Source organism: Lontra canadensis, unplaced genomic scaffold (assembly GCF_010015895.1).
Source record: "Lontra canadensis isolate GAN:19392208 unplaced genomic scaffold, GSC_riverotter_1.0 scaffold23, whole genome shotgun sequence".
In the NCBI taxonomy this organism is placed as follows: domain Eukaryota; kingdom Metazoa; phylum Chordata; class Mammalia; order Carnivora; family Mustelidae; genus Lontra; species Lontra canadensis.
Window position 1 is genome coordinate 8,126,596 of NW_022631017.1, and position 27,172 is coordinate 8,153,767.

At 51.2% G+C, this 27,172-nt stretch overlaps 1 protein-coding gene across 1 annotated transcript in view; it reads left to right on the forward strand.

Moving 5' to 3' along the window:
- The window catches only part of LRFN2 (leucine rich repeat and fibronectin type III domain containing 2), a 169,991-nt gene extending 149,238 nt beyond the window's left edge, over nucleotides 1–20,753 (forward strand). Inside the window, exon 3 of the mRNA XM_032862279.1 lies at nucleotides 18,223–20,753. Within this exon, the coding sequence (XP_032718170.1) occupies nucleotides 18,223–19,201 (979 nt within the window). The 3' untranslated portion in view covers nucleotides 19,202–20,753. The remainder of the gene's footprint in view (nucleotides 1–18,222) is intronic.
- The last annotated feature ends 6,419 nt before the right edge of the window (nucleotides 20,754–27,172 follow it).

Here is a 27,172-nt window from a genome sequence, read left to right on the forward strand (position 1 = left end):
AGGAAAGGAAAGGAAAGGAAAGGAAAGGAAAGGAAAGGAAAGGAAAGAAGAGAAAAAAGGAAAGGAAAGAAAAGAAGAGAAAAAAGAAAAGAAAATAGAGACAAGTGACCCCATTTCCCTTCTAGATCATCCCCTACCCAGCCACCTAATCTTTACACAAACCCAGAACCGTCAGCCTGCTGTCACTCAGAACCACCATGAGGAGAAAAGGGAAATGTGAACACATCCCTCCCACCCCCACGAAAGGAAGGAAACAAGGGGAAACAGGTGGGTGTTATAGGGCGGGATCTCAGCCAGAGTAGAAGAACATCTGGGCAGTGCTGCTGATGTCTAACAAAAAAACCCTTTGCTTCTTTGAAAGCAGAAGGAGGACCTGGCTGCCTAAAGGGCCTGGAAGTTTCCATGAGAGGCCAGCAAGCTGATGCACGCCTTTTGCCCCTTCTGCACACTGAGAAAAGTGATGGCCGGGCCCTGGGGCATTCTCATTTATAACTTGCCATTTGAACCATGGCTGTTTGGCCTCCCCATTGCTGCCTCCTCCCAGGACCGAAATGAAACACGGGTCATGGGTTCAACCCTAGTGATAGGGTGTACTCAAGAGAGAGAGAAGATTTATGGCTTGGGCTCTGCCCTTAATGAGTCATCATCCCCCAGAGCCATTGTGGCCACTGCCTTGCTGGCCGGGTGAAGCCCAGAACCAATGCTGAGGGGCAGGAGGTTGTGCAGGGCTGGAGGATGGTGCCATGAATCTCTGACAGCCACGGGGCTCCCTGGCTCGTGGACGTCCGGCACAGGGAGCCACCGATGGATCACAGCTGGGCTGTTGACCTTGAGTCTTAAGCAAAGTGAGGAAAAAAGGTCATATTTATTCCATCAGAGCCACAGGAGCTATAAAATATTGGAGTATGGATAAAGAAAGTGGTGAATCACTCATCACTCTTGGGAACCTGGCTGATCTGTCTTCCGGCCCCATCACCCACTGGGCAAGCTGAGGATCAGTGTGCTCGGAGATGGGGGACTCCAGGGGACCCCAAACAGTGCTCTCCCTGGAACACAGAAACGCCAAGAATCGCTGAGATTCATAGGTTCCTGGAACATAAGATGTCCCTCATTGCAAATGTGACCTTCTCAAGGAAGTTTCCCTGGCCCCTCCCACTTATTGCTGAGCCTGCCTTCCCTCTACCAACAATTTTACCTCCTTTTTAACCTGCTACACTTTTCCCTTTTTTCCCCACAGCATGTTCCATTTTATGACATATTCACTCATTTACCAATTATGTTTATTCTTTACTTTCTGCCTGCTCCCTGCCCCCAATGCTGAGAATGTCAACTCCACAAGGCAGGCGCTTGAGTCTAGTGCTCACTATCATATCCCCGGTGCCTGGGGATATGCACGGGCCTATAACAGGTGCTCTGGGAACATTTCTCAGATGAATGGACCAGCCTGGAAAGACCTCAGAAATGATCTAATCCCAACACTTCCCTGTGCCCAAGAAGAGCAGAGATCCAGACAGGAGGCACGGGTCCTAAAGCCTGTTAAGGAGTCTCTGGCTGGGAGACGAATCCAGGCATCCAACTCCTGGGCCAGAGCTGGGGTCCTAGTGGTGTGACCGGCAACCACAGCCATCGAGGAGGTGCGGATGTGCTTGGTGGTCACATTCTGCTAACCACCTATAGGATCTGCTAACAGATCTGCTAACCACCTATAGGATCTGGAGCTGGCAGCCCGTGGTAGGCAGGCTGGGGCTTCCTGGCTTCCTGTCTTGATTAAAAAAAAAAAACAAAAAACAAAAAACAAAAAAAGTAACGAACAGACTGATAACTAACTCCCTAAGCCAAAGGGGGTAAAATAATATGGGTTTCGGAACTGTGGGAGGTCAGAGAATTTTTACAAGGTGGGTGGGAGGGCGGTGAGCCCCTCCCCCTCTGCCAGGCCCTTCACAGGGATCACTCACCTCCTTCTGACTCCTGGCTGTGATGGAGCATAATAATAATAGCCAACATTTATTGAACTATGTGCCAAGCCCTGTTCTCAGTGCTTTTAGGTATTCATTCATTTAATCTGCCCGACAACTCTATGAAGTGGAGAGCTTCTATTATCGTCCCCATGTTACAAATGAGAAACCGGAGGCAAATATGCCAGCATATAAATGCTTCCATTCTGGGTGCTTGGGATGCATCGGTGAATAAAACAACGAAGGATCCTCATCCTCATGGGGGAAGTAGGCAACAAGCACAATAAATGGGTAAATTATCTGGGTGTAGGGAGGCAGTGAGTGCAATGCAAGGGAGAGCGGAGCAGGGTAAGGGGTTCAGGGTGGTGGCGAGGTGCAGGCTTACACAGGGCGGCCGGCGTGGGCCTCCCAGAGAAGGTGAGGCCTGGTAGAGTCTTGAAGGAGGTGAGCCAAGTTGAGGTCTGCAGGAAGGATATTCCTGGCAGAGGGAACAGCCAGGGCCAGGCTCTAGGACCTGAGCAGGTCTGAGGAGCAGTGAGGGGCCTGGATGACTATAGTAGAAGAGGGAGAGGCACAGTCTAGGAGATGCGGCAGGCAGGGAGAGGGGCCAGATCCTGGGAACCTTGCAGCCCCCGCCCAAGGACATCTTCTTAAATGCTCTGACTCATTCAAATGCTCACATGAGCTCACAGCCTCAAACCAACAACCTCCTCTCTGCTCACACTCCTAGGATGCTTCTCTACCACCCGATAGACCCAATCTCATGCACACACTGGCCAGGGACACACACACACACCAGCCAGTGGACACACACTCAACATGCTCTCACTGGCCAATGAACATACACACTGTGGAGGAAAGCAAGCCAATTCCAGGGGCTTCAGACCCATATACCCCAATAACAGTGCTGGAGAGATGCCCAGAAAATTATAGACCCAAGTCTGTGATGTACTCACATGGGATCTACTCACGTGATTACTCCCATGTAAGAAAATCACAGACCCACATGGCTATCCTCCAGGGACACCAAAGGGCATTTAGTGGCCCTCTTCGGTGCTCATTGTCCCCACAGGCTCTGCTGCCCAGGCCTGGGGAGGGCTCGGGAGGGAGAGGATGGTAATCCTGCTACTTTAAGCTATTCTCAAGTAGAACCAGGATGGGGCACCTCCAGACCAGGCTGGCCCCACCTGAGAGCTCCCAGATAATGAATAAGTCCCATAGGAAGGTTCATCTTCTCAGCACTGAGTCCCTGACCCCCCAGACGACCTAACAGTGCCCCCAGAGAGCTCACCTTCTGCTCTGCAAGACATCCTCCTGGGGGATGGATGGGTGGGATAGTGTTAGTGTTCTCTCTGAAAAAGAGAATAGTGCTGATGAAGATCAGTAGCCAGACAGACACACAGAGATAGATGGAGAGAGAGAGAGACAATAGACGTTATAAAGCAGGTAAGCATTCACCATATTCATACATGACCTATTGAGTATATACTGTATGCCAGTATTTTTGCATATATTATTTCTAATCCTCCTATGACCTTGAAATTTAGAGTTGCAAACAGCTTTTACAAACAAGAAGAATGAAGTTGTGGGAAGTTAAGCAAAGGGGTAAAGATGAGGCAACCAGTAAGTTGTGAGTCAAGATTTGAGCTCACAACCCAGGTCACTTGGGTGCCAGATCCTATCCATTGTCAGGGTTGGGAATCTGGCCCTTTGCTGGCTGTTCCCCCCTACCCTCCTTCTGCCTCCCCTTGGCTCCTGTCACCCCTCTTCTGGTGATGTTCTTATAGAATTCTAGAATGTCAGAATTGGATGTTGAAGCACATAAAAGAGAAGTAACCTGCCCAAGACCACTCAGCCAGTCTCTGACAAAGCCAGAGTTAGACCCTTGTCCATCCAGCCTGAACCTGAGGGTTATTGATGGGTGGGGACAGCTCTGTTCCTCCTTCCACCCTCCCACTTGGCTGAGCACAGTAACCTCCCCACTGTGGGGAGGTCTCCCTCCAGAGGTCATTCTCTCCTACCCCTGATTGATTCCTTCCCAGCCAGCCTGCTTGTGAGAGGCAGAGATATCCTGGGAAGGACCAGCAGGAACACAGCCCAGAGAAGTGCTGGGCAGGCTCCTCCAGCCCACGGGGTGGAAAGGGAGTCTCTCTGCTAGGGGAGAAGCAGCAGAGTGATGCTGCCGCCTGGCCAGCTGGATATCCAACAGGCTACTCAGTCATGGGGGCCAGCCTCCAGCTATGCAGCTTGGAGAAACCCTCAAGGACACCCTGGGCACTTTCTCCGTCTCTGGTTTGTGCATGGGTGCTGAACAGTCCCTCACATTTGTGATCACTTTACCACTTATGTGCTGCATCCCAGGAGACTCCCATCTTCCTAGGTTTGCCCAAGAGTCCTGTGGGGAAGGTAGCAGGATTAGCACTCTGTGGGACAGACGACAAAGCTGAGATTTAAATGAGTGAGAGCTCCTTGTTGGAGATTGCTCTGCTAGCCGAGGGGGGTGGGCAGGAATGGACCCTGATCTTCAGACACCGAACCCCGGCATCATCACGGCTGCTTCTGACTGCACATATGCATTCTAAGCACAGAATCCAGTACTCAGCAAATACCATATTTAATGTTCACGGAGATCCCAGATGATCAATATTATGAACACATTTTGCAGGCAAGAACACTGAGTAAGGCTCAGAGCTGTGATGTGAAGTGACTTACTACATTACGGTCAATGAATTTTTTCCTCACAGCACAAATTCCACCTCGGGATTGAGCCAATTCCCTTCTTCAAGGAGCTTCTCATCTGACAGAGAGAGGGGATTGTAACAAGGGAGGGAAAGGCAGGACCCCCAAACTCAGCCATGAAATGACTGAACACTTCATTTCATCTTGATTTCTTCCATCAAGAGTCAGCGTTGACTTCCCCATCGTTGTCAAAACACGACCTCGTGTTTCCTGTTCAGGCCTCCTGCCAAACGTTTCACATATTTTACCTCATTTCCTCCTGATGGTGTTCCTACAAAGCAGGTACTAGCATTGCTATTCAACTCAGGCAGAGAGGGTGACGTAATCCACCTGGAGTCTCACAGTTAACCAGTGGCAGGGCGGGGAATTTAATCCAGGCCCTGCCGACACCACAGTGGACACCATGAATCACCATGTGGTTTTCTTCCCCAACCTCTTTGCACCTATTCGATTTACGCCACGTTCTGCTCTGGAGCTGCCCAGTTCTTCAGCCTTCAGGACAAATGGAGAAGCATAGACACAAGGCCAGGGGCCACCCTGTTTCACCCAGGCCCCTCCCCATACGCTGCCCGTCCCTGATCTGACAGGACCGACCAAGCCTGTGGACAAAGAGCCAGGAAGGCCCTGCTGGTGGGGACCGCCCCCTGAGTGTGCATCAGCCACACGGATGTGGCAAATCTGTTTCCAACAACCTCTCTTTGTCCCACCCTCTTGGCAGAATTTGCTTAGTGATGGCATTTTGCGGGGGGGGGGGGTGTGTTTGTGTGTGTGTGTGTGTGTGAGAGAGAGAGAGGGAGAGAGAGAGAAAATATACGGAACATGAAGTGGACCATTTTAGGCATTTCTGAGTGTGCAGTTCAGGGTCACAAAGTACTTTCATACGGTTGCGCCCGCACCAACTTTCTATCGTCCCACAGTCAGACTCCGCACCCGTCACACACCAGCTTCCCTTTCCCTGCCCCCCAGTCCCTGGCAGCCACCCTTCTTTCTACCTGCCGTCTCTGTGAACCTGACCACTCTCAGTACTTGTGTAAGTGGAATTGTGACGTTGTTGTCGTTTAGCATCTGGCTTTTGCACTTAGTGGAATGTCCTCGAGGTTCACCCGTGTTGTAGCCTGTGTCAGAATTTCATAAAAGTATGCAATGTTCCATGAATTTTCATGTCATCTGTGTGCAAGGGCCATACTCATCTCTCTCTCATCCCAGTTTTCGTACATGGGCTGCTGAAGCAAGTGCTGTGATAACATTTTTAAGGAGGTTGGTGCCACAGGTGACTTTGCCCCTGGGCAGCTCCCCCCATGAAATGATGGATCTGCCAACTGGGGGACTTGTTGGATCAGGTACTTCATTGGGCGGCACTGAGCTGAGGTTTGACAGTTGTCTGGGTGCACTTTGAATGCGGCTAGTAGGGAATCTTGATTTCGAACACTCCTGTGTTTACAATGATGTATAATTGGTCTGACACCTTCTGTGTTTTTTTTTTCCCCCGTAAGTAATGAATTGTTAGTGAGCAAGCGTTTCTCAGTTCCTCAAGGAGATAAAAGACAACTATCATCCTCATCGTCCTCTTCTTCGCTGGGGGTACTGAGTGGCCCTGGACAAGGAGTGGAAGGGGCAGCGGTGCTTATCCCCACTAGCTTTAATTTTTTACACTCACAGAGGAGGCTGGTACTGCTGTCCCCATCTCACACGGGAGCAAAGAGGTTCAGAGACAGAAAATGATCTAGAGTCACACGGTTGGGGGCGGAACCGGCCTTCAAAGAGAGATTTCTGTCTGATTCCAAAACCCACACTTTTTCCTCTGAGACATGTCAACCTAGTCCTTGGGGTCTGGGAGCTAAGGACAAGTAAATACAGAGAGAAGGTTCACATCTGTCGAGATTTGGATGAAGGGAGGCAGGAAGAAAGTTAAAGACACAGAGAGAGAGAGGGGCCTGCTCTGGGCTGGAGCTTGCCTGGGTCAGCTGCAGTGGCAAAAAAATGAGCCAGCAATGGTAGAAATGCTGCTTTAGGGGAACAGAATGGGTATAATGGAGCTTCATAACAACCCCGGGCTAATCACAGAGTGTTTCCACTGACCATGTGCACAAGGGGAGCCACCTAGAAGGCTGCTGCTTCCAGAAAGTCCAATGCAGTCTTGGGTGGGAGTAGGGAGGCTCAGGAGAAGTCTGACATCTGATGAGGGGGGGAGGGGGGGATGGATGGTGGGGTCTGACCCCACTGTCTATGTTCAGAATGTCCCAGAGAGGAGGGCTGACCCCAGACTGCCATGTGACCAGATGTGAGCAGCCAAGAGGCAAGAGGAAGCTGGGGCCCGAGAAGATGTCGGAAGGAATGGGAATGTTAATTCTGGAAAAGTGGAAATTCAAGGTGGGATGGGAGTCACTGCATGATTTGAAAGAAGCCCACATGTGTCCAAAAACAAGCAAATAAACAAAACATCACCTTGCTTTGCACGTTCCCATGGGGTTGCCTTGGGGTCCATGGGAGAAGCAGCAGCTATCAGGACAGAGACATGAGCTGGGATTCCCTCTGCTTGAGGTTGTGCAGAGCTGGGTGGACTTCCTGACCTGTCCCTGACCTGTGGGAGTGCAGTGCTGACAGCCAGAAGAGCCTGTTTCAGAGGGACTCACACCCATCTCAAGTGGCCTTCCTGAGGTCTGTGTTTGGAGATGGCAGGGGTGTGGGGACAGTCCAGCAGACATCTGGGAGTTGCCAGACAAGCACCTGGACCGGAGGGTAGGCTGGGCCAGTGAGGGCACCAGGACAGACCACCAGGTCTCAGATGGTTGCCCCTGGGTGGGGCTAAGTGCCTGCCCCACTGATCGGAACTGAGTCTAACCTCACGCCTGCTGGGTTCATCGCTCTACCTGCCTTGGGACCAGATGACACCCTCGATCACCAGCTAGCATATGTTGAGTGTTCACCAGGGACCCGGCACTGTTTACAACACAGGTGCTGACTCATTTAGTCCTCCTCACGATCCTGTGAGGGAGGCCCTGTCTTCTGTCCCCCTTTCCAGGGAGGTTGAGTGGCTTACCCAAGGTCACACAGCCAGTAAGTGATGGTGCCGGTTTTGAACCCTGATGACCCAGGACCAGCACTCTCGCCCTGACCTCCTGGCTCGATCCTCTCTCCATGAGGGAGCACCGTGGAGCAGAGCAAAACTCCCTCACTGGCATGGCGATACTAGCCAAACACGGGGCCTGGCGATTTCCTGCCCCCTCGCTGGGCAGCTGGATGTGCCGTGCTTCCTGAGTCAGGGAGCAAAGGAACGGTCTCCCCGGGTCAGACCCTCACCTATTCCCGGTAAGCCCTCACTCTGGGGAGGTGAATGCTGAGGTAGCCTGCTGGGGCTTGCCTCACTTTGGCCTGATTTCCAGACATCTCTGCAATCACTCAGCCAGGGTTTAACTAAGGCAGTCACCACGTGTCTTCTGAAAAAGACTCTTAGAGTCCCGTGGAGGCTGGCAGACACATGTCCCTGCAGTGAGGGTCCCAGGCACCAGGCCAGACCAGCCAGGACCCAGGCACAGCCAGGTCTCCCACTCTCCAGCTGGTGTGAGGTTTGCCAGCCATAAATCCCAAGGCCTGCGTTTCCACCCTAAGAGATCTGTTTCTTTTGGTTCGGCATTGCCAGCTCCCTTACATAATAGTTACTCAGGAGGAGCTTATTCTGCTCCAGATACTGACCTAGGTTCTTTGTGAATCATGACTCATGTAAACCTTGTAATAACCCTATAAGCCCCCATTCTACAGCAATCGGGTATATTTAGGTCACTGAGGCACAGACAGGTTAGGAGATTTCCTGTGGTATACTCTTACAGCTGGGAAACGGTGGGACCAGCATTTGAACCCCCAGACTGGCACTGGGGTCTGCTCATCACCCTGGCACTCTGCTGCCTCTGCACCTTCTCTTTCTTTCTAGTGGAAGGTATTCCTGGGAGGCGTGACGTTTATCTCTGGGATTGGATTTATCAGGGATTTTTCTTCATAGAGGCTTATGCAATGGAAGTGTAACTAATAGACCAGCAGTGGAAAAGCAAGAATGAGGATTTAGAAACAGAAAACCAGAGGGCAGCCCAGATCCTCCATTTGCCAAGGCAGACAGAGTACTCCGGGGGCATGTGAGCTTGAGCCAGACCCAGGGGAACCCCGAAAAGACCCCACTGAATCTGAGGTCCGAGGAGCCAGGAGAAGCTGGAAGGACTGAAACGAAGGGATAAAGCTGCCCAAAGTCACTGAGAGAACTTGGGATAAAGAGAAATCAGAGGCCTTATGGAAACCTCTAGGAGTGGTCGAGTTGGTTGGTGTTCCCTGGCCTGGCCCCATCCATTTGGGGTGCTGGGGCTCACACAGGAAAGGGCCTACCTCCTGCTGGAGTGCTCAGGATGCCCTAGGAGAGCACCGTCTGATGGAGCTCTGGGATGGGTTGGAGGATGCTCGGCGGCCACCCTATCCCGTGTGGTAGCCTCCAGCCACATGTGACTAGCGTGACTGGGGAGCTGAATGTTTAATTTGATTCCATTTTAATTAATTTGAAGTTAAATTTAAATAGCCACATGTAGCTACTGTGTTCGGTGGTGCAAATATAGAACATGCATTTCCTTCACCTGCCCAACAAATGTTTTTAAGGGCCTCCTTTACACTAAGTGTTGTTCCCAAGGCTGGGGAATTATCAGTGAGCAAAACAAGCAAAAACCCCTGATCCCCAGACGGAGAGCTGAGATTGACTCTACTGCAAGGAGAGAAAGATCATTAAAGTAAGCAAAGTAAATAAGCAAATGATAGCATCTTTCAGGCAATAACCATGGAATGGGGGGAAAGTAGAGCAGAGTAAGGGACATGGGAGAGTAAGAAGTAAGGAGACAAGAGGGATATGAGAGATGAGAGGAAGCCCACCATGTTAAATAGGAGGTCAGAGGAGGTAACATTGGAGCGGAATTGAAGGAGGCAAAGTTGTGAGCGTAGGGACATCTGGATGAAGAGCACTGAGGTAAGGACAACCACCAGTGCAAAGGTCCTGAGGCAGGAGCACCCTTGGCAGTTTGAGAACTGGCAGGGAAGACAGGTGCTTGTGCAGAGTAATCTGGGTAAGGAGGAAGAGAGGAAATAAGAGAGGTGAGGTACAGATCACATGGGGCCTGTGGGCCATGCGAGGACTTTGACAAGTGAGACAGGCCTCACTGGGGTCGTTGAGCAAAGGAAGGACCTGATCTGACTGGCTTTTAACAAGTTCCTCTGGCTACTGGGGCAGGAGAGGCAGAGGGAAGGAGAGCAAGAGGGTTTACCCAGAGACCAGTTCAACAAGGTCTCTGATTCCCACTGGCCTGCTCTCCTGAGGGCTGTGAAATGGAGAGTGAGGGGCTTTGCTTCAGAATCTCAATAATCTTGAATGTGGCTTCTTTACTTGCTGATGGGGTAAAGTAACTGTCAAGAAGATACAGGACCTCTGGACACGCAGGGGAACCTGTGTTCTCAGGAGGGGCAAAGGCAGAAAGGCAGCAACAGAGCCTGGTCCCTGGCCCTGGTCAGAAGTTGATAAGAGGTTTCTGATTCTTCAAGCCCTCACTCAGTCATGCCAGCTCCATGCTAATTCCATTCAAAAGAACAGCCGTGTGCCTTTCCCTATTATCACTCAGGGCCATGTGTTTAGGGAAGGCCAGCATCTGGCACAAGACATCAGAAGAGGGAGTCTCACGGCTTGTACTAGTATTTCTAACTATTCTCTGATCCCTAGACCAGAAACAACAAATAGAGGACACAGGTTCTTCCAGACCCATACCACTCTGTCCCACTGAATTTGAACACAGCCTCAGAACCCTTCTCAACCCTGGTGCCCAGCAAATACTCTGAGTCGTAACCCAACTCAACATATTTACAAGCCTTCCAGAACCTGGCTCATGGCGACTACTTTGGTGACCTCATCTCCTACCATTCTTCCTTCTCATCACTCTATTTGATAATACCAGCTTCCTCACTCTTCCTGCCTCAGGGCCTTTGTATTGGCAGTTCCGTCTGTGAGGAAACTGCCTACAAATATCTACGTGGCTCCCTCATCATCTTCAGACCTCACTTGAGCTTCAGGAAGCAGCCAGACAACACTGATGGCTCACTGAAATCCCGTCTTTAGAACGGGATTTAACATCTAATTAGCTATGCAACCTCGGGGCACTTCAGTTACTCCCTCTAAAATGGGAGCCTAATTATGAAAAGTACTTTTGAGGGTTATGGTGAGCATTGATGGAGATGTTGTGAGAGTGCTGGATTCAAATCTCGTCTAGGCACAAACGTTCTATTAGATGTTGGGCAAAACACTTCTCTGAGCCTCAATTTATTTATCTGTAAAATGAGGATCATCATAGTATATCTCCCTCACAGGGTTGCCATTAGGATTAAATTAGTTTAATATGTGTAACATACTCAGAAGAACGTTTGACATATGGTAAGTGTTCAGGAAATATCAGCTGTCATTGTAGTAATACATGATTTTATTTATTTATTTATTTATTTATTTACTTACTTATTTATTTACTTGCCTATTTATTTATTTATTTATTTATTTATTTATTTATTTATTTATTTATTTATTTGGATTGCTGTCAGTTAGCCTGATTCTAAGACCTGCTTGCTGCTAGAATCTGACTCTGCTCAATTCCATTCCAGGTGATTCAGTAAAGGCCAGATCATGCTCAGGGGCCTGGCTTACAGCACCAGCTCAGCCACCGTCCAGTCCTCTGACCTTGAGCAGGTTACCCATCTGCCTGAGCCTCAGTCTCTTCATCTATGGTGCGGGGATAATTATTCCCACTTACACAGGCAGTGCACAGAATCAAAGAGAGCATGCTGGTCCAGTGCCCAGCACACGGGAAGGACTCAATAAGTTGTGTGCCAGAGAGAAGCAGCTTGTGCAGGGAAGCAAACAGGCCCCTCTGGGGGCTTGTGGGAGGAGAGAGAGGCTGGGGATCCAGGGCCACTCACTATGGTTTAACGAGGCTCTTTCTTGTGCCCTGAGATCCCGCAGCCATCCAGAGAGGTTGGCAGGCTGGTGTTTCTGAGAAGAGCTGGTAATAAGAATGCAGAGCCAGGGAAGTGGAGAGGGGCAGCTTGACCTGGCTTCCCCAGAGGAGTGCAGGGGCCCGGCCGGCAGCCATGGTGCACCATGGATGGGAGGCAGCAGAGGTGGGGTTAGTCAGGATGTCTTCTTTACCTAGAGACGCAGGCACCTCTGGCTTTTACCACCCCTCAGGCCTCGCTGTCACCTGCGTGGTCCAAACAGGTCGCTATACCCCGTGTCTGGCTGCAGGAGGGAGGGAGAACATGGGGCTGGCAGTGCCTCTCTTTTAAGGCCTGGCCCAGGTATGGCCCACATTCCATTTGCCAGAACGCATCACCTATCTACAAGGGAGATGGGGGAATGTAGTCAGGAGTGAGCCCAGGGAGGGGGAAGTGGACTCTGGTAGTCAGCTCCCAGGCTTTGCCCTGAGGCCCCGAGCAGAGACTCAGGATCTCTCCCGTTCCCATTCTCCGATGCCCCGATACCTTTAGTGGTAGCTATTAGGAAGGATTGGGCCTGGCCTGCAAGTGTCTCTGGGACAGGGCACATGGGAGTCTCCTCAGAAGAAGCACGGGACACACAAGAGGGTCTGGGAGGGTTGAGGCTCGGCAGAAGTGGAGCAGAGCAGTGACTAACACTGGGGAGAACCGGCCCCTCTGCACACCATCTGTGTGAAGCACTTCCACCCCACCCCCCCCACACACACCTCCACGCCCACGCTCACACGCCCCAGATACATATCTACATGCACACCCATAAAGATGGTCAGGAGGCCACGCGGTGAGCCTCAGGCATATAGAAAAATGCCTCTCTGGAAAGATCTCCTGGGGACCAGCCAGTGTCTGGGAGTCACCATTAGCCAGCTATCATATTTAAAGAAGATTCTCTCCCATTTGTAAAGGCCTTAACATTTAACAAAGCACTCTTTCATTCACTCAACCATAAAGTAAATATTTACTCAGTGGTGACTCTGGGCCAGATACCATGATTGGCAGTGGAGCTACGGAATGAATAAAACAAGGCCACTGTCCTCAAGGGAGTCGGTGGCAGCTCATGAACCGAGAAGGGCTCTAAGGCAGGCAGGCACGAGGGCAGGGGCAGCTCCCTATGGGGTCAGTGGAGTCAGACATGACATTGGGGTTAGGCCCCAAAGGACAGAGTCACCCAGTGGAGAAAGAGATAGGAGGCTTCCAGGAACAGGGGCTGCTGGAGGCAAACGGGTCGGGTGGTTTATGTAGAAGTGGGGAGAGACTTAGAGAAGGTGGCCCAGTGCTTCCTGAAGCTGGAGTTTCATGAGGAAGGGCCAAGATGTGCTGCTGCTGATGTGTAGCCAGGAGAGTCTTTTCCTGAAATGCCTGGGGGAAAATGAAAACAGGTAGAACATTCTCGTCCTGGGAAGACTACCTCCCACGCCACTCAGGACTCAGTCAGAAAACATAAAAATCCGCTCTAGATCTAAGAGGGAATTCAGTGCAGGGGTTGGGCTACACAGGGGATGGAATCACTGGGGCTTCAACCAGGGGTAGGGAGGCAGCGCAGAGATGAGCAACAGCGGGAAGCCATAGCCCCCCACCCCACCCCACCCAGGGGTGGGGAGCACAGGAGATGACAGGACCAGAGCCAAAGATCCAAAGCCATCTGGCAGGAACCAGAATCCCAGGAGCTGAGATCACAGAGGGGCCCCGGGAGCTGATAAAAAACCACCACAAGAAGCAGAAAAAGAGGAAGAAATAGCTGGCTTCTGCCCCACCTCGGGCCCTCCAGCCTTCTTCCGGGCCCCCATTGGCCAACTCTTCCTGGAAGCCCGAGGCTAAAGAGCCTGGGAACAGGCAAGGGAGACTGGGAAATGTAGTTCCTTGGCACACAGAGAGGGGACAGGTGAAAGGGAAGGCAGATAAGTGAGCAAATAGTCGGGTAACCAGTATGTTCCAGGTTCCTTCCCAAACCTCCGGCATCAGCTGTAGACATCAGCTGTAGATTTGTCTGATAGGATTATGCTGAACGAGTGAATGCCCAATGAATATTAATAGGGGAAAAAGAAAAACAACTCAGAAGCAGCCACTTACGTTTGTTTTGTTTTTCCTGGGTAAGTGCTTGGGGTTGCAGCTTTAAATTGTGCTTTAGAGCACGTGAGCTTAATTAAATTTAACATGTTGGAGCAACTGAACTTAAAATAGCAACTCATGTTTTCTGCTACCGGAGATGTCGCCGTTGTATGTGATAGGAAGAAACCTATCAGGATTTCAGGATGTCTTTCACGAGGAGGGCTGTGACCAATGCTTGTGTCAGATAAGGCCCGTTGCCTCTCCAGATCCACTCCTCTGTGCTGCTGTGTGCCCTGGAAGCCTGACCAGTGTGCCCCCAGGAATCCCGGCTTTCAGTGGGGTTCAGCCATGGGGAGCAACAGCAGAGGATTGGGAAGAGGGAAGAGAGAGAGGTCAGGGTCTGCTGACCTCCCCTCGTATGCTCAGGGCTAGACTGGGGAACAGCTTGGCTGCTACAACCCTGGGTCATGGAGTGTTCACTCATGGTCCCCCATCCCTGAATCTACCCCTCTGTAACAAGGTCCTTTGTAAGCAAAGGCTTTAATTACCCCTCTGTCAGTACACCTTCCACCACAAATGGGCCCAGCTGTTTCCGAAGTGTTTTCCTAAAGACTGTGGGCAAAGTCAGAGGGTGCATGGGTGCAGGGGCAAGAATACGATGGGCAACCTGGTTTGGGAGCTTGGACTGTCTCCTATAGGTCACAGTCAGCCCTTGAGTGTTTCCGTGTGTCAAGGGGCGTGGCCAGAGTTGTTTCAGATGGTGCGCTCTGGGGTTGGTTGTGCTGAACATGGACATGAAGGGAGCACAGGAAGACACAGGGAGGCCTGTTTGGAGTCCACTGCACTTGTCCACACCAAAAACGGCAAGGCCTAAGCAAAATTGTGAGTATGGAGATGGAAGGCAGCAAGAAGTCCAGAAGGTAGAACGTGGGACGTGGATAGGAGTGAAGAGGGGACCTGGGCTCTCCAGATCTAGCCTGGAGGGTCAATGGTTGTTCTGGGGACCATGAATGGGTAGACAGGCCCACATAGAGTCCATTTCACACTACTTTCTCATGCAGTTTGTCTTTTTGGTTGCCTGGGGCAGGAAGCAGCCTTGCTTATGGCTGGAAGTGTGGGCTCTGAATCCCGGAGGATCCAGATCTGGTCTCGGCTCCCCCCTCCCGAGGGAAAATGAAACTGCTTAGCTTCCTCCTTCCCTAAATGGGAAGGATGTTAATGACTTCCTTCAGGGGGGCCAGGGGAGTTAAGTGAGAAAATGTACACAAACTTCCAGGCACAAGATGAGGGCTTGGTGAACGCCAGTTGTTACTGTTTTTGCCAAAGGTGGACTTGACTGCCAAGGCTGTTTGGAGCCAGCTGGCTCTGGCTCACGTACGTACACACATATACACACATACACACCCTGGATCCGGAGCTGCTTCCCTGCTCTTAATCCTGGGAAGCGGGCCCTTTCCTCTGGCCTTGTTTCTGACACACCGGTTACAGTGGGAAGCTTTTCCCAGCCTGCTCCTCTCACCCTGGCGCCAAGGATCAGCCTGCCCTATTGCACCCCGTCGGCAGCGCACCCACTGTGGCTTGATCCTACTCTGAGCTGCCCTTACTTGGGAAGCAAGGGGGAGAGAGGCCAGGCAGGGTCCCACACAGAGTCACCCTAAGGCCTCAAGAAAACAGGACAGTGTCTGAGAGGCCCCGACTGCCCAGTTCAGATCCCAGCTCTGCCGAGTACTAGCTGGGTGCTCCTGGGCGGTCAGCTTACCCTTTCTGTGCCTCTGGTTCTTGTCTGTAAAATGAAGATGACCGTTGCTATTGGGAGTATTAATCCCCTTAAAGACCTCGGAAGGGTGCCTGGTCCACAGGAAGCCCTCACTTGACCTTCACCCCTCTTCTATATTTTTAATTACTGGTAGTGGTGGTGTGTGGTTTCCAAGAGAAGACAGCTAAACACACATAGGAGTTCTAGGCTCATGATCCATTCCCCGTGTCCTAGGATTGGTGCAAAGATTAAGCGCAACACGAGATGTGAAAACCCCATCACATCACAGGTGTTCCATAAGCAAGCTGGCCCATCCCCTCCTCAAATGGGTGTGCTCTGACATTGCACATGCCCCAGTGCGGTGCTGGGAGGCAGAGGTTTGGGCTCAAATCCCAGCTGTGTATGTTTGTTTCTTACCTCTGCCTCCCCGCCTGCAGAGTAAGGATCATGGTAGGGGCTGCCTCAGAGAGTCGCTGTGGGACCAAGTGAGCTGACAACCACAGGGCCCTGAAAAGAGGGCCTGGCACACAAGTGACCCTCAGGGTTTGCTCCTCTTGTCGTCACTGTTCTGGGTGCAGATAGCTCCTGCCACTCCGACTTCTGTCATCAGCTCTGAGGGGAATGAAGTGGGCTCTGGCCAGTGGATGGCCCTGCAGGCCAGAGAGCCTGCTGGTGGAGGCACGTGAGCTGCAGTGGGCTCTGAGCCCTGCTCCAGGGAATGAGCAGGTGACAGGCCACAGGCTGGGACAAGCTTTTCAGTGAGATGAGGAAACATGCCCTGTGTTTGTCACATGTAAGGAGCAAACCCAGACTATGGGCCTGGAAACCAGTGTTAAAGGCCAGTGGCCCCTCTTAGTAGTCCCAGCTGTGTGACTTTAGGCAAATCACTTAACCTCTCTGAATCTTGGTCATTCCTCTTTTGCGCCATGAGAGGACTAGTCCCTATCTTCTCAGGATTGCCACGATGCCCGGGCGAAAGAGATAGACCTAAGCGGCTGGCCCACAGGCCCTTGCAGACCCCTCCCCACCCTGTACCAGCCCCAGCCCCACCACCCCACCTCCCCACCTCTTGTAGCTATGGGCTGGGGGTGGGGCTGGGGACCAAAGTTTCCTCCACTGTGGCTTCCCCATCTGCAGAGCAGGCTGGGAACGTGAGGAGGGAGGCAACGGCCTCTCGTGCTGCCCACTGACGGGATGTCAATAGATGCCTGTCAGCTCGATCCTGAGCAAGGAGTTCCTGGTGGAAGTTTCCAGGCTCCGGTATTTCATATTTGAGATCTCAATTAAGCTGCTTGGCTCTGGGTTTTCAGGGTTGATGGGTGGCGATAGAGCCCTTGAGTAGTAGGGGACTGGAGAATGGAGGGGCAGTGGGAAGGGCGCAGAGGGACGTGGTCCCTTTAGGACATGGTGACTATCTCTGCAGGAGTGTTTATGGGGTGAAATGGGCATTGTCTCTGGAGATATCATAGGTAGAATACGTGGACAGGGCCTTAAAGATCAGGGATTGTGCCCAGGCTTCCTGAGGGTCCCAGCAAGAGAGGCCCAGGATAGTAGACAGTCCCCAGTTTGGGAGACTGAGGCCCCACCATACCTTCCCCTCAGGTGTAGGTAGGGACCAGTTGATGCCGCCCCAAGCAGAGACTCTCTTTTCCCAGGCCTCTCTAGATGAGGTTGGCCTGCTATGCCCGAGAGGGAAGAATCATCACTTCCCTCTGGGAAGCAGAATCGCCTTCCTGTCCTCAAATTGCACTGTCCCCTTCCCCTCCTTGCCTCCAGCTGTCTTCTGCTTAGACCCGGCCAACCCGGTTTGCAGCAGCAAGCATTCTCCTGCCAGGCCTGAGAAAGCCATTTGCAGAGGAGGATGGTGTGGGCTCCGAGAGCAGGGCCTTGACTGTGACTCCCCAGGGCACAGGCCCAGAGAAGGGGTCAAGTGATATCCACAAATCTTCAGGACACAACAGGGGTAGACGGGATCTGGGGTATCTGGAGTGGGGGCCCTGGCAGGCCTGGCTCCCACCACCTCCCAGAGTCTGAGGGAGATAGTGCGGGACTCACACTGGGGGTCCCTTTGTTCAGACTGGGCTTCTGCAGGCTTTAACCTCTCTGCCTCTCTGTGTCTCTCTCTCTGCCCCTCCTGTGCTCCCTCCCCCATCTCTGCCTGAGGCCCTCCCTTCTTCTCTGTACCTCCTTCTTCTTACCTGCTCTCCACTCCCCCCCTCCTTGTTCCCTTCATCTTCACACTCCTGGCATCTGTGTTTCTGCCTCTTCTGGGCCCTTGGGCACCTGGTCTGCGTGTGCAACTCTCACTTACGCTTCCATCCCTCAATCTCTCTCTTGCTGCCCTTTTTACCCCCACCTGTCCTTCTCTGACTTCTTACCTGGGCCCCTTTCCTCCTCCCTCTGGGACAACTTCACCTCCTCCCATGCCCTGTTCCCATCCCCTGCCTTCCCTTCATGCCTTTGCTTCCTCCTCCTATCTCCCCACCCCCCCCATCTCCTTGGCTCCTTTTCCTGTCTCTTGGTTCATCCCTCTCTCTCCTGCTCTACCTCATTCCCTCTGTGTCCCTGTGTCTGTCTCCCTACCGCCAACCCCTCCTGTCTCTGTCACTCTCTCTCTTTCTGTCTCTGCCGATCCTCCCTGTCTTTCCCCTCTGCGTCCACCCACTCCAGGATGATCCCAGCCTCCAACAAGGCCTTCGTGGTCAACAACCTGGTGTCAGGAACTGGCTACGACCTCTGTGTGCTGGCAATGTGGGACGACACAGCCACGACCCTCACGGCCACCAACATCGTGGGCTGCGCCCAGTTCTTCACCAAGGCTGACTACCCACAGTGCCATTCGGTGCACAGCCAGATCCTGGGCGGCACAATGATCCTGGTCATTGGTGGCATCATCGTGGCTACACTACTGGTCTTCATCGTTATCCTCATGGTGCGGTACAAGGTCTGCAACCAGGAGGCCCCGGGCAAGCTGGCAGCCGCTGCTGTCAGCAATGTGCACTCACAAACCAACGGAGCCCCACCACCTGCTCTGGCCGGTGCGCCCGGCGGGGCCCCCACGCAGGGTCCACCCAAGGTGGTGGTACGCAATGAACTTGTGCAGTTCAGTGCCAGCCTGGCCCAGGGCAGCGACTCCTCTTCCTCCAGCTCCCTGGGCAGCGGGGAAGCCGCAGGGCTGGGACGGGGCCCCTGGAGGCTCCCACCCCCTGCCCCCCGCCCCAAGCCTAACCTTGACCGCCTGATGGGGGCCTTTGCCTCCCTGGACCTCAAGAGTCAGAGAAAGGAGGAGCTGCTGGACTCCAGGACTCCAGGCGGGAGAGGGTCTGGGACATCGGCCAGGGGCCACCACTCGGACCGAGAGCCACTGCTGGGGCCGCCTGCAGCCCGGGCCAGGAGCCTGCTCCCCTTGCCCCTGGAGGGCAAGGCCAAGCGCAGCCATTCCTTCGACATGGGGGACTTTGCTGCTGCAGCTGCGGCAGCTGGAGGGGTCGCCCCCGGTGGCTACAGCCCGCCTCGGAGGGTCTCGAACATCTGGACAAAGCGCAGCCTCTCTGTCAATGGCATGCTCTTGCCCTTTGAGGAGAGTGACCTGGTGGGGGCCCGGGGGACTTTTGGCAGCTCCGAGTGGGTGATGGAGAGCACGGTGTAGGCCTGGGGGGGCCTCCTCCTGCTCACCCTTGCAGAGTGGATGAAGGGGAAAGAATCTGTACTGGCAAGTCTTTGTGGAGTTTCCATGGTGATGTTTACATCTAGGGACGGTTTCGTCTCCCTGTCAACGCCCCCCCCCCCACCAACCCACACCACCTTCTAAGCCTGTCCCCCACCACCCAGCTGGGGTGTGCTCAGGGAAAGCGGATTCGATCGCTAAAATGTCGGACTGAGCCCTGAGTGTTTGGAAAGGCAGACTTCTTCCTTTCTGATCACGAATGTAGTGTGTAAGCAAGCGGCTTTGGATTTCTTATGGTTTTTATTTCTTAATTTATTTTTCCCACTTCCCAGACTCCTCCTCTTCATTCACACAGATCACGGAGAATTTACTCTTCATGTGAGGGTGCATTCCCAGCAGACCTGGTAGTGCGAGATTTTTGTCTTTTGACAAGAGAAGGGAAAGGGTCTGACTCCACATTTGTTTGGAGGGAAGACTGTGGCATCTTCTGCCCAGACTCCTTATTCCCAACTGTCCGCATGCTTGGGGGAGATGGACAACTACCCCCATATTTGATCCAGCTCCCTCCGCTCAGTTATCATGACCCACACCCATGACAGCAGGTTAAGCCAGAAGGGTAACTTCCAGAACTTCTTACATGTGGGAAAGAGAGAAGGGTTTTATGAGCCATAAGGGTATAAAGGACATAAACTTCTGGAGTTGCTGTAAGATTTTTACCTCTTTTGGGGGGAAGCTGGGACCAAAATTCCCCTTGAGCTTATGGCGGGCCAAGAGGGCTTCTCTTGAGGAAAGCAGAGTGGAGTGGCAAAAGGAGCACTGGATTTGGAGTCCAAAGCTCTCAGTTTGGGTTCCAGAGCCACCACTGAGTAACCAGCTGAACACCTTGGGCAAGACCCTTTTCTTTTTGGACCTCAGTCGCTTAACTCCCAAACTACTGGATTGTACCCACTTTGATGCCCCTCAAGTTCAAAGGACTAATGAAATCTTCCTTGACTCTAGATGTAATGGCTTCCAGATCAGCAGCACGAGCAGCACAAGCTGGTAGAGCATCCCTATTTTTCCTAATTGACACAGAGGGAGAATTCTAGAGGTTTGGGAGGGGGAAATTGGAATCTGTTTAGAATGGTAGAGTTTTGAAGTTTGAAGAGGTGTTTGTAATCATCTCATCCTTAACCCTCTCTCCCTCCCCCACCCACCTCAGAGTATACAGGACTTGCCCAAGGTCACACAGTGAGTTGGTGACTAAGTCAGTGCAGGTGCCAAGGCCACCTCCTAGGATGCTGTTTGGAATTCATTATGCTGTCTTCACCCCGGCTCAGGCATTTCTGTCTAAAGTCCATCCCTTGTTTGTTCCTGAGGAAGGTGGCCCAGGGCGGGACATAGGGGATGACTTTCCTGGACGCCAGCTTTGAGGAAGATCCATCCATCCATGGAAATGACAGAGGGTGATGGGCAGGTGCACCTAGGTTCCTTTCTACCACGGGATGAACCCCCACACCCCAGACCATGTCAAGAGGGGGAAGAGGACATGTAGCCAGGGAGAAACAATTCTAGAAACATCTGGAGTACTTTCCCCTGCATCTCTTCTGGTCTCCATCTCTTCCAGATCTCTCCTCACTGCCAACATACTACCTCTCCCTTGGTCTCCCCAAACCATTCTTTGCACTTCTGAGTCTCTGCCATTGATCTAGCTTCTCTCCTGTTCTTCTCCCTCCTTCCACTTGCCAACCACACTGCATACAATGTCTAGGTGAGTCTACTTCTGCTGAAGGGTTCTGATGGGCTCAGACCTGGCACTGAGCTGGCAGCCTCCAGCCCCACTTGGAACACACAAGAAGCTGGTGGGGAACTGTCTATGCAGATTGCCTTCTGGCTTGAGGCCAGAAGCCTCCAAATCCCTTGTCTTTGTCCTTCTCCCTTCTACCCCTCCTGCCTTCTCTCACCTTCCCTCCACTCTCCTGTCTTCATTCTTGTTCTTTCTGTTGACCCTCTGCCTTCCTCAGTCCCTTTCTGGTCCTGATGGTCATTAGTAGCCCAGGACAGTCTCTTCCTGAGACACGTTTATTTTCTAGGCCAGTCCTGGGGCCAGAGCGTAGGCCTTCCCCAGTCACGGTGGCAACCACGTAATTGGGTGACTTGAACAGAACTCTCTTTCTCCCTCCCTCTTTCCCTGCCCAAGTTTCTCTTCTCTCCTTTTCCTCCCTGAACTTTTCTTGTTCAGTATTTCTAAATGTAGCCATTGAGGAAGTGACCCGGAATACCACCTTTTTTTTGCTTTTGGGTTCGGACACCCAGAAGGTAATGGTGGACACCGGAAGGGGAGGAACCAACCATATATTTCAGTCAGTGGCCCTGAGCTCTGTCATGACATGATATGTACTTGCACTTGTGTTTGTCATGTTTCTGACTCGGAGTTTTGGAAAGCAGCATCCATGTGGTCAGAATATAAATGCCAACTTTCTTTGCTAAAAAAGAAATGTACAGTAAAATGTACAGTTTAAAAAACAAAACCAACCACACTCCTTGGGAGAGAGAAAAAAAGAACATTCTCCTATCTGTGAATGTCTGCTGTTCATTTCTCTGGAAACTGCGGTTTTCTGAAGGTGGCTTTGAAGTGGCATTTTCTCTTGCACCTGTGTTTCTTACTGCCCAGTGGGAACCTGCTTCCTGCCAAGTTCATATATAAGATGGGAGCCGTCTGAAATAAGAGAGAATGGGGTCGTCTTCTGAAATAAAGAACAGTAGAGGGATCTGGAGGGAAGCTCCAGGCGAAGAAGGAATGGTCCATCCTCAGAGGCCCTGCCTGTTCCACCTGGTATCTCAGACCTGCCCTGCCTCCTTTTTCCTGTATTGTGGCCACCACCACACTTAACCACTAGGGGCGCACGGACACCTCCCACCCATCTTGGTTGAGCCTTGGATGACAGTTTTTCAAAAAGGTTATTTCATGGGGAAACTTGGGACAACAAACCAAAGCATAAACCCAAGGTATAGAAACGAATAAATTTCTCTGGAAACAGCTTCCCAACCCTAGCTACATCTAGTGGCTAGATTAGCACTGTCCAACTGGAATAAAGTGTGACCCACATGGTCATTTCAAATTTTCCAGTGGCTGCATTAAATCAAGTATGAAGAAACAGGTGGAATTAATTTTAATAATATATTTTATCTAATCCAATATATACAAAAGAGTATTATTTTAATGTGTGATCACTATAAAATTGTTAATAAGACCTTTAAGTTTGGGGTAGGGAGGGGAGTTTTATTGCCCCCAAAGTTTTGGAAATCGAGTGTGTGCTCTCAATCCAGACTAGCCATGTTGAAAGTGCTTGAGAGCCACATGTGGCCATTACTGGTCACTGTATGGGGCAGAGCAACTCTAGACAGAGAGTGATTGACTTGCCAGCACACCCTGCAGAAGGGGAAGGAGGCTAACAGTTACTGAGCTCCTACAGTTTCCAGGTCCTGCACTGCTACTAATTAGACATTTCTCACTGCAGCCTCTCAAAGTAGATATTCTCATGCTGATTTCACAGATGAAGGGCCTGAGGCCCAAGAGAGGTTAAGTAACTTGCCCAAGGTCACGCAATAAGTCTGGCCGCAGAGCCTCAGCTCTTTCCATAACATTACCCCCTATTCTTTCTTCCTCCCTTCACCCCACTATGGATTGTATTTTAGACTGGTGGAAGTCCTCAGATTTATAGCCTAACCTGGAAGCTCTTGGTTTGGCCTCAAGGTCTGGTAAAATTCTCAAGTGTTGACTCCAGGTAAGGGCCCCTTGGTTAAGTGGTTTCCTCTGACCTCACACTGACCTTTCTGGCGCTTCTTGGCCTGTGTAACACATTCCCTCCCCTGACAGGAAAGACTCCCCCAGGCTTCAGAAGGTCCTGTTCAGACCACCCTTGTGATCAGCCCTTTCCTGGCCTGGAGACTTCTAGAAGATCCCTTGCTTAATAGCCTTTCACCCCCAGCCTCATCTGGTGCCCCGTGCCCTGAAAGCCTGTGACTTCATCCCTGTAAGATAGAAAGCCTCATGCCAGCTCCCTCCAATGACCAACCCCATCTTCCCACCACTTCCTGTCCCTAAACTCTCATCTCTATCAGGAGAAGCACTCGCCCACCCAGATCTTCTTTCCTGATTGAGAGAAGCTTCCGTTCTCTGCTCTTTTGCAGAGAAGAGGTAGCTGATACACTCTGAGCCCAACCGAATTATTCAGCTTTCTGACAAATACTCCAATGCCCTTTCCCCAAATTCTTGATAATGACATTCCTCAGTTTCCCCTCAAAGGAGATGCTTTTCATTTTGTCATCATAACACTGCTGAAAGTCCAAAAGAATTTATGCACATTTTTTAAGGGATATAATTTCCAGCTGGTTAAAAGGAAGGTCATTGTCTCAGGCTTCCCCCTCCCAAGACAAGTAGTACCTTTTTCTCCCCAGGTATCTAGGTACTGATTTTTCTGAAGCACAGCCTGGGTATTTGCGTGTCTTCTATTTTCTGTTCTCTGTGTGTCTGCAGTGAGGGTTTCAGGGCTTGAGCCAGCGAGGCGGGACTTCCTCTGTTCTTACAGCCACTGCCGTCTCTGCAAACTGCTGCTGCTGAAATCGACACACTTACTCAGAAGACAAGATTTGGCAGACAGCAGTCAAATCCCTACCACGCGGTTTTAAATAGCACACCTAGATTCTCAAACCCAGCCACTCCCGTAATGCAGTTGGCAGCAGGAAACTTGTTGTGACAAGGCTTCTCCCAGGTAAATACCTTAGGTTTCTACCTTTGCAGAATAGAATTGGACCCACCCAGGTTGCTCTCCCAACATCTACATGGAACATTGCTGCCTTTACAGTTTAAAGATAGCTTTTTGTTGTTGTTGTTGCTTTCAGGCTTTAAACCCAAGATCTTCGTTTCTGATCTTTCACGATCTCATTTAAAGTCTCCCACATCACAGCCAGTCAGTGTTTACTACAGGGCTCAGGATTTCCCTTCCTTACAGTCTCTAGCAGAGAGAATTCCTATGCTCTCCAACAGACCGAAGAGGGGAGCTGGACTTTGCATCTCGAGCTATCCTGTGATGCCCATCATAGCCACATAGCATCTTCTGACGGACCCAGCCATCTTGCCCGGTGTCCTCGTTTTGGATTCTTGGCATCTTCCTTCAGCTCACTGACTCCAAGCAAATGGATCCAGATTGCAGGCTCTTGCCTGGATATTTTATTCTTCTTGTTGGGGTCCTTGAGCTTCTCGCTCCTTTAGCCAACAGCCAAATGTGCTCCTGGTGAATGAGAGTCACTATTCTCCCCCAGCATCTTGCGCTGGTGTCTGGGGGACTGCGGCAAGGAAGATCTCATTATCTCATCCCTTTCTGAGATGTCAGTGCATCCTGCGGACACCCGCTTGGTTTCTTAGTGATGAGGGGGTGAAACTGGAATTGCACCCATCTCCATGGGATCCCCAAACCCATCTGGTCTGCAGCCAATCAGCCCACTGACCAGCCTCCCACGGCCTCAGGTCGCTCTGTCCAGCTGCCCAACTGCTTAAGTGATGATGAGCACACCCCCTCTTCTTTCACCACCTCCTCTGTACCATGTGTTCACTGGTGCTCCCTGGCCACCCAGCAGCGACTTGACCAGGGGTGAGTTCGCTTTCCCTTGACACCTCCTATGCTGTATTTGAGGTGTCTCCTGTTCCCCAAACTGTACTTACCTCTGTTAGCTGAACTTCCTGACACTGTTCCCACTTTCTCGCAAAGAAAAAACCACAGAGCCTCACGCCCCCATCACCGACTCGGCACATACTGACAAGAAGCAGGTATCTCGTTCGCTGTTGGAAAAGGAATGTTATGAAGAAGAAGAGAGTGAAGACTTGGGTTATACCTACTAATTCTGAATGTTTCCCTCCTTGGTTCCCTATCACATTCCACCCATTCCTCCGGGGAACTCTCGAGGATACAATTCTGCCTGTCTACCCAGGATGGGCTAGTTGCCTTATTTACCCAGACCAATACGGGGAAAGTTTTATTCCTTCATTAGGTTGACATGAAATTAACATTTTCCAAGTGGACATTGAACTGCAAAATTAAATTGCTAATAATAGCTGACATTATTGAGAATTTTCCTATGTGCCACGCGCTGTTCTAAGAGCTTGGTGTAATCTCACTTTATTATCAAAACAACACAATGGAGTAGGTATTATTAACATTCCCGTTGGGGAAGCTAAGGTAGAGAGGGGTTAAATAACTTGCCCCACATCACACAGTGAGTGAGTGGCAGAGTTGGATAAACATTCAATAAATGGATTTGCACTGAGTTACCTGCAGAGCTGCAAAGGCGAATAGAAACACAGTTTGCTGGGTTTCATGTCAAAGGCCTGAATCCTGGTGTGTGAACCTTGAATTTGAGAAGACCCAGCCCAGTAGAAAAAGTGAGAGAGGTGGAGAAATCAGCGCTGTAGGCGTTCAACATGCATTTGCTGACCTGCTGTGTGCCCCACACTGTGCCTGGTTTTAAAAAGAAATCAAAATAAAAGTGAAGGACACTGTGCATGCCCTTGAGGGCCTTACATGTTTCCCGGAGGGCCAGGGACATGAGCTAGTTTCTGTATCTCTGATTTTGCAAAGATGGGTTCGTTTTTTATTTCAAGATAATGTATAGCTCTGGGGAACCTACTATCCCGGAGGAGATGGCTGGATGGATGGACTGGTCAGGGCCACAAGCCCCAGGTGGCACCTCTGGCTGGAAGAATTCATTAGATTTTAAGTTCCAAAGGAACCTAGCATGGGGACTGATGAGGTTTGTGCCAAACAGGAACCAGGCAGGACTGGAATCCTGCACCTGGGCAAGCAGGGGTAAACGGCGGCAACTAGCTGTCCCAGGAGTTTTTGAGGAGGAGTAGTGGGAAGTAGGATGGAAAGAGCCAAGGAGTCCTGGAAGAGGGGTAGTTGCAGAGAACTTGGTGGTGGGGGATGGTCCCGAGTAACTCAAGGCAAATAACAATTGTTCTGGTGGGTGAGGGGCCCTTTAGTGGGAAAAGCTGGATTCAGAGTCATTTCTTGGCCCTGGTTTCCTTCCTGGTAAAGTATCAACGGTAAGTATCAACTTTGGTAAGTATGCCTGAGAAGTACCATGTAGTTCAATAGATCACACATCAGACTGGAAAAGGCAGAGTGATAACAGTCATTATTATTAATGATATGCATCATTGAAAACATTATTATAAATTACAGGGAATTAGTGACAATATTAGGTATCTCAGACTCAGAGAATCTTAGGGCTGCCAGAGCTATCAGGGGCCATCCCCTCCAGCCTCCCTCAATGGGGATTAGAATTTTCTGTTCAATATCCATGAAAACTGTCATTAATCTTATTACAAGCAAGATTGTGCATGATGAATTTCAGAGTTCATCCCAGGCAGGAAGTGGCTCCCCGTACTCCAATCAGATCAAGGCCTGATGGTTATGACACCATATTCCTGGTGGCCCCATGTGGAGCCATCATTCCTGCCTTCACAAGAAATCTAGAGGCCAGACAAAAAGCCGCTCTCAGAGTGCTGTGGCCAAAATCATGATGGGAAACTAGGTACAGAGCCAGGATCTTGGCTGAGAAAATCTCCATGGGGGAGGACGCTGCTCCCTTGCCAAATCACTATTGGTCTCCATGACACTGAGAAAAGGAAGGAGGTCAGAAAGGGGCATAAAGCACATGGTAGCCTCCCCAGTCCCTGATGCTCCTTCATGTTGCGAGATCTACAGTCCCAGTAGCAGTAAGGAGGACCTGGAAAATCCCCGAGTGCACCCTGGGCTCCCTTGCTTATCACTTCCCTGATCCCTGCTCACCCTTTATCCTCACCCTTTATCCTCAGTCTGGCATAATAACCAAAGTCTAACAACTGGGCTCTGGAATGACCTAAATGCTGCCACCAATGAGAAAGCAAGTTGTGTTTTCCAAGTTCTTATA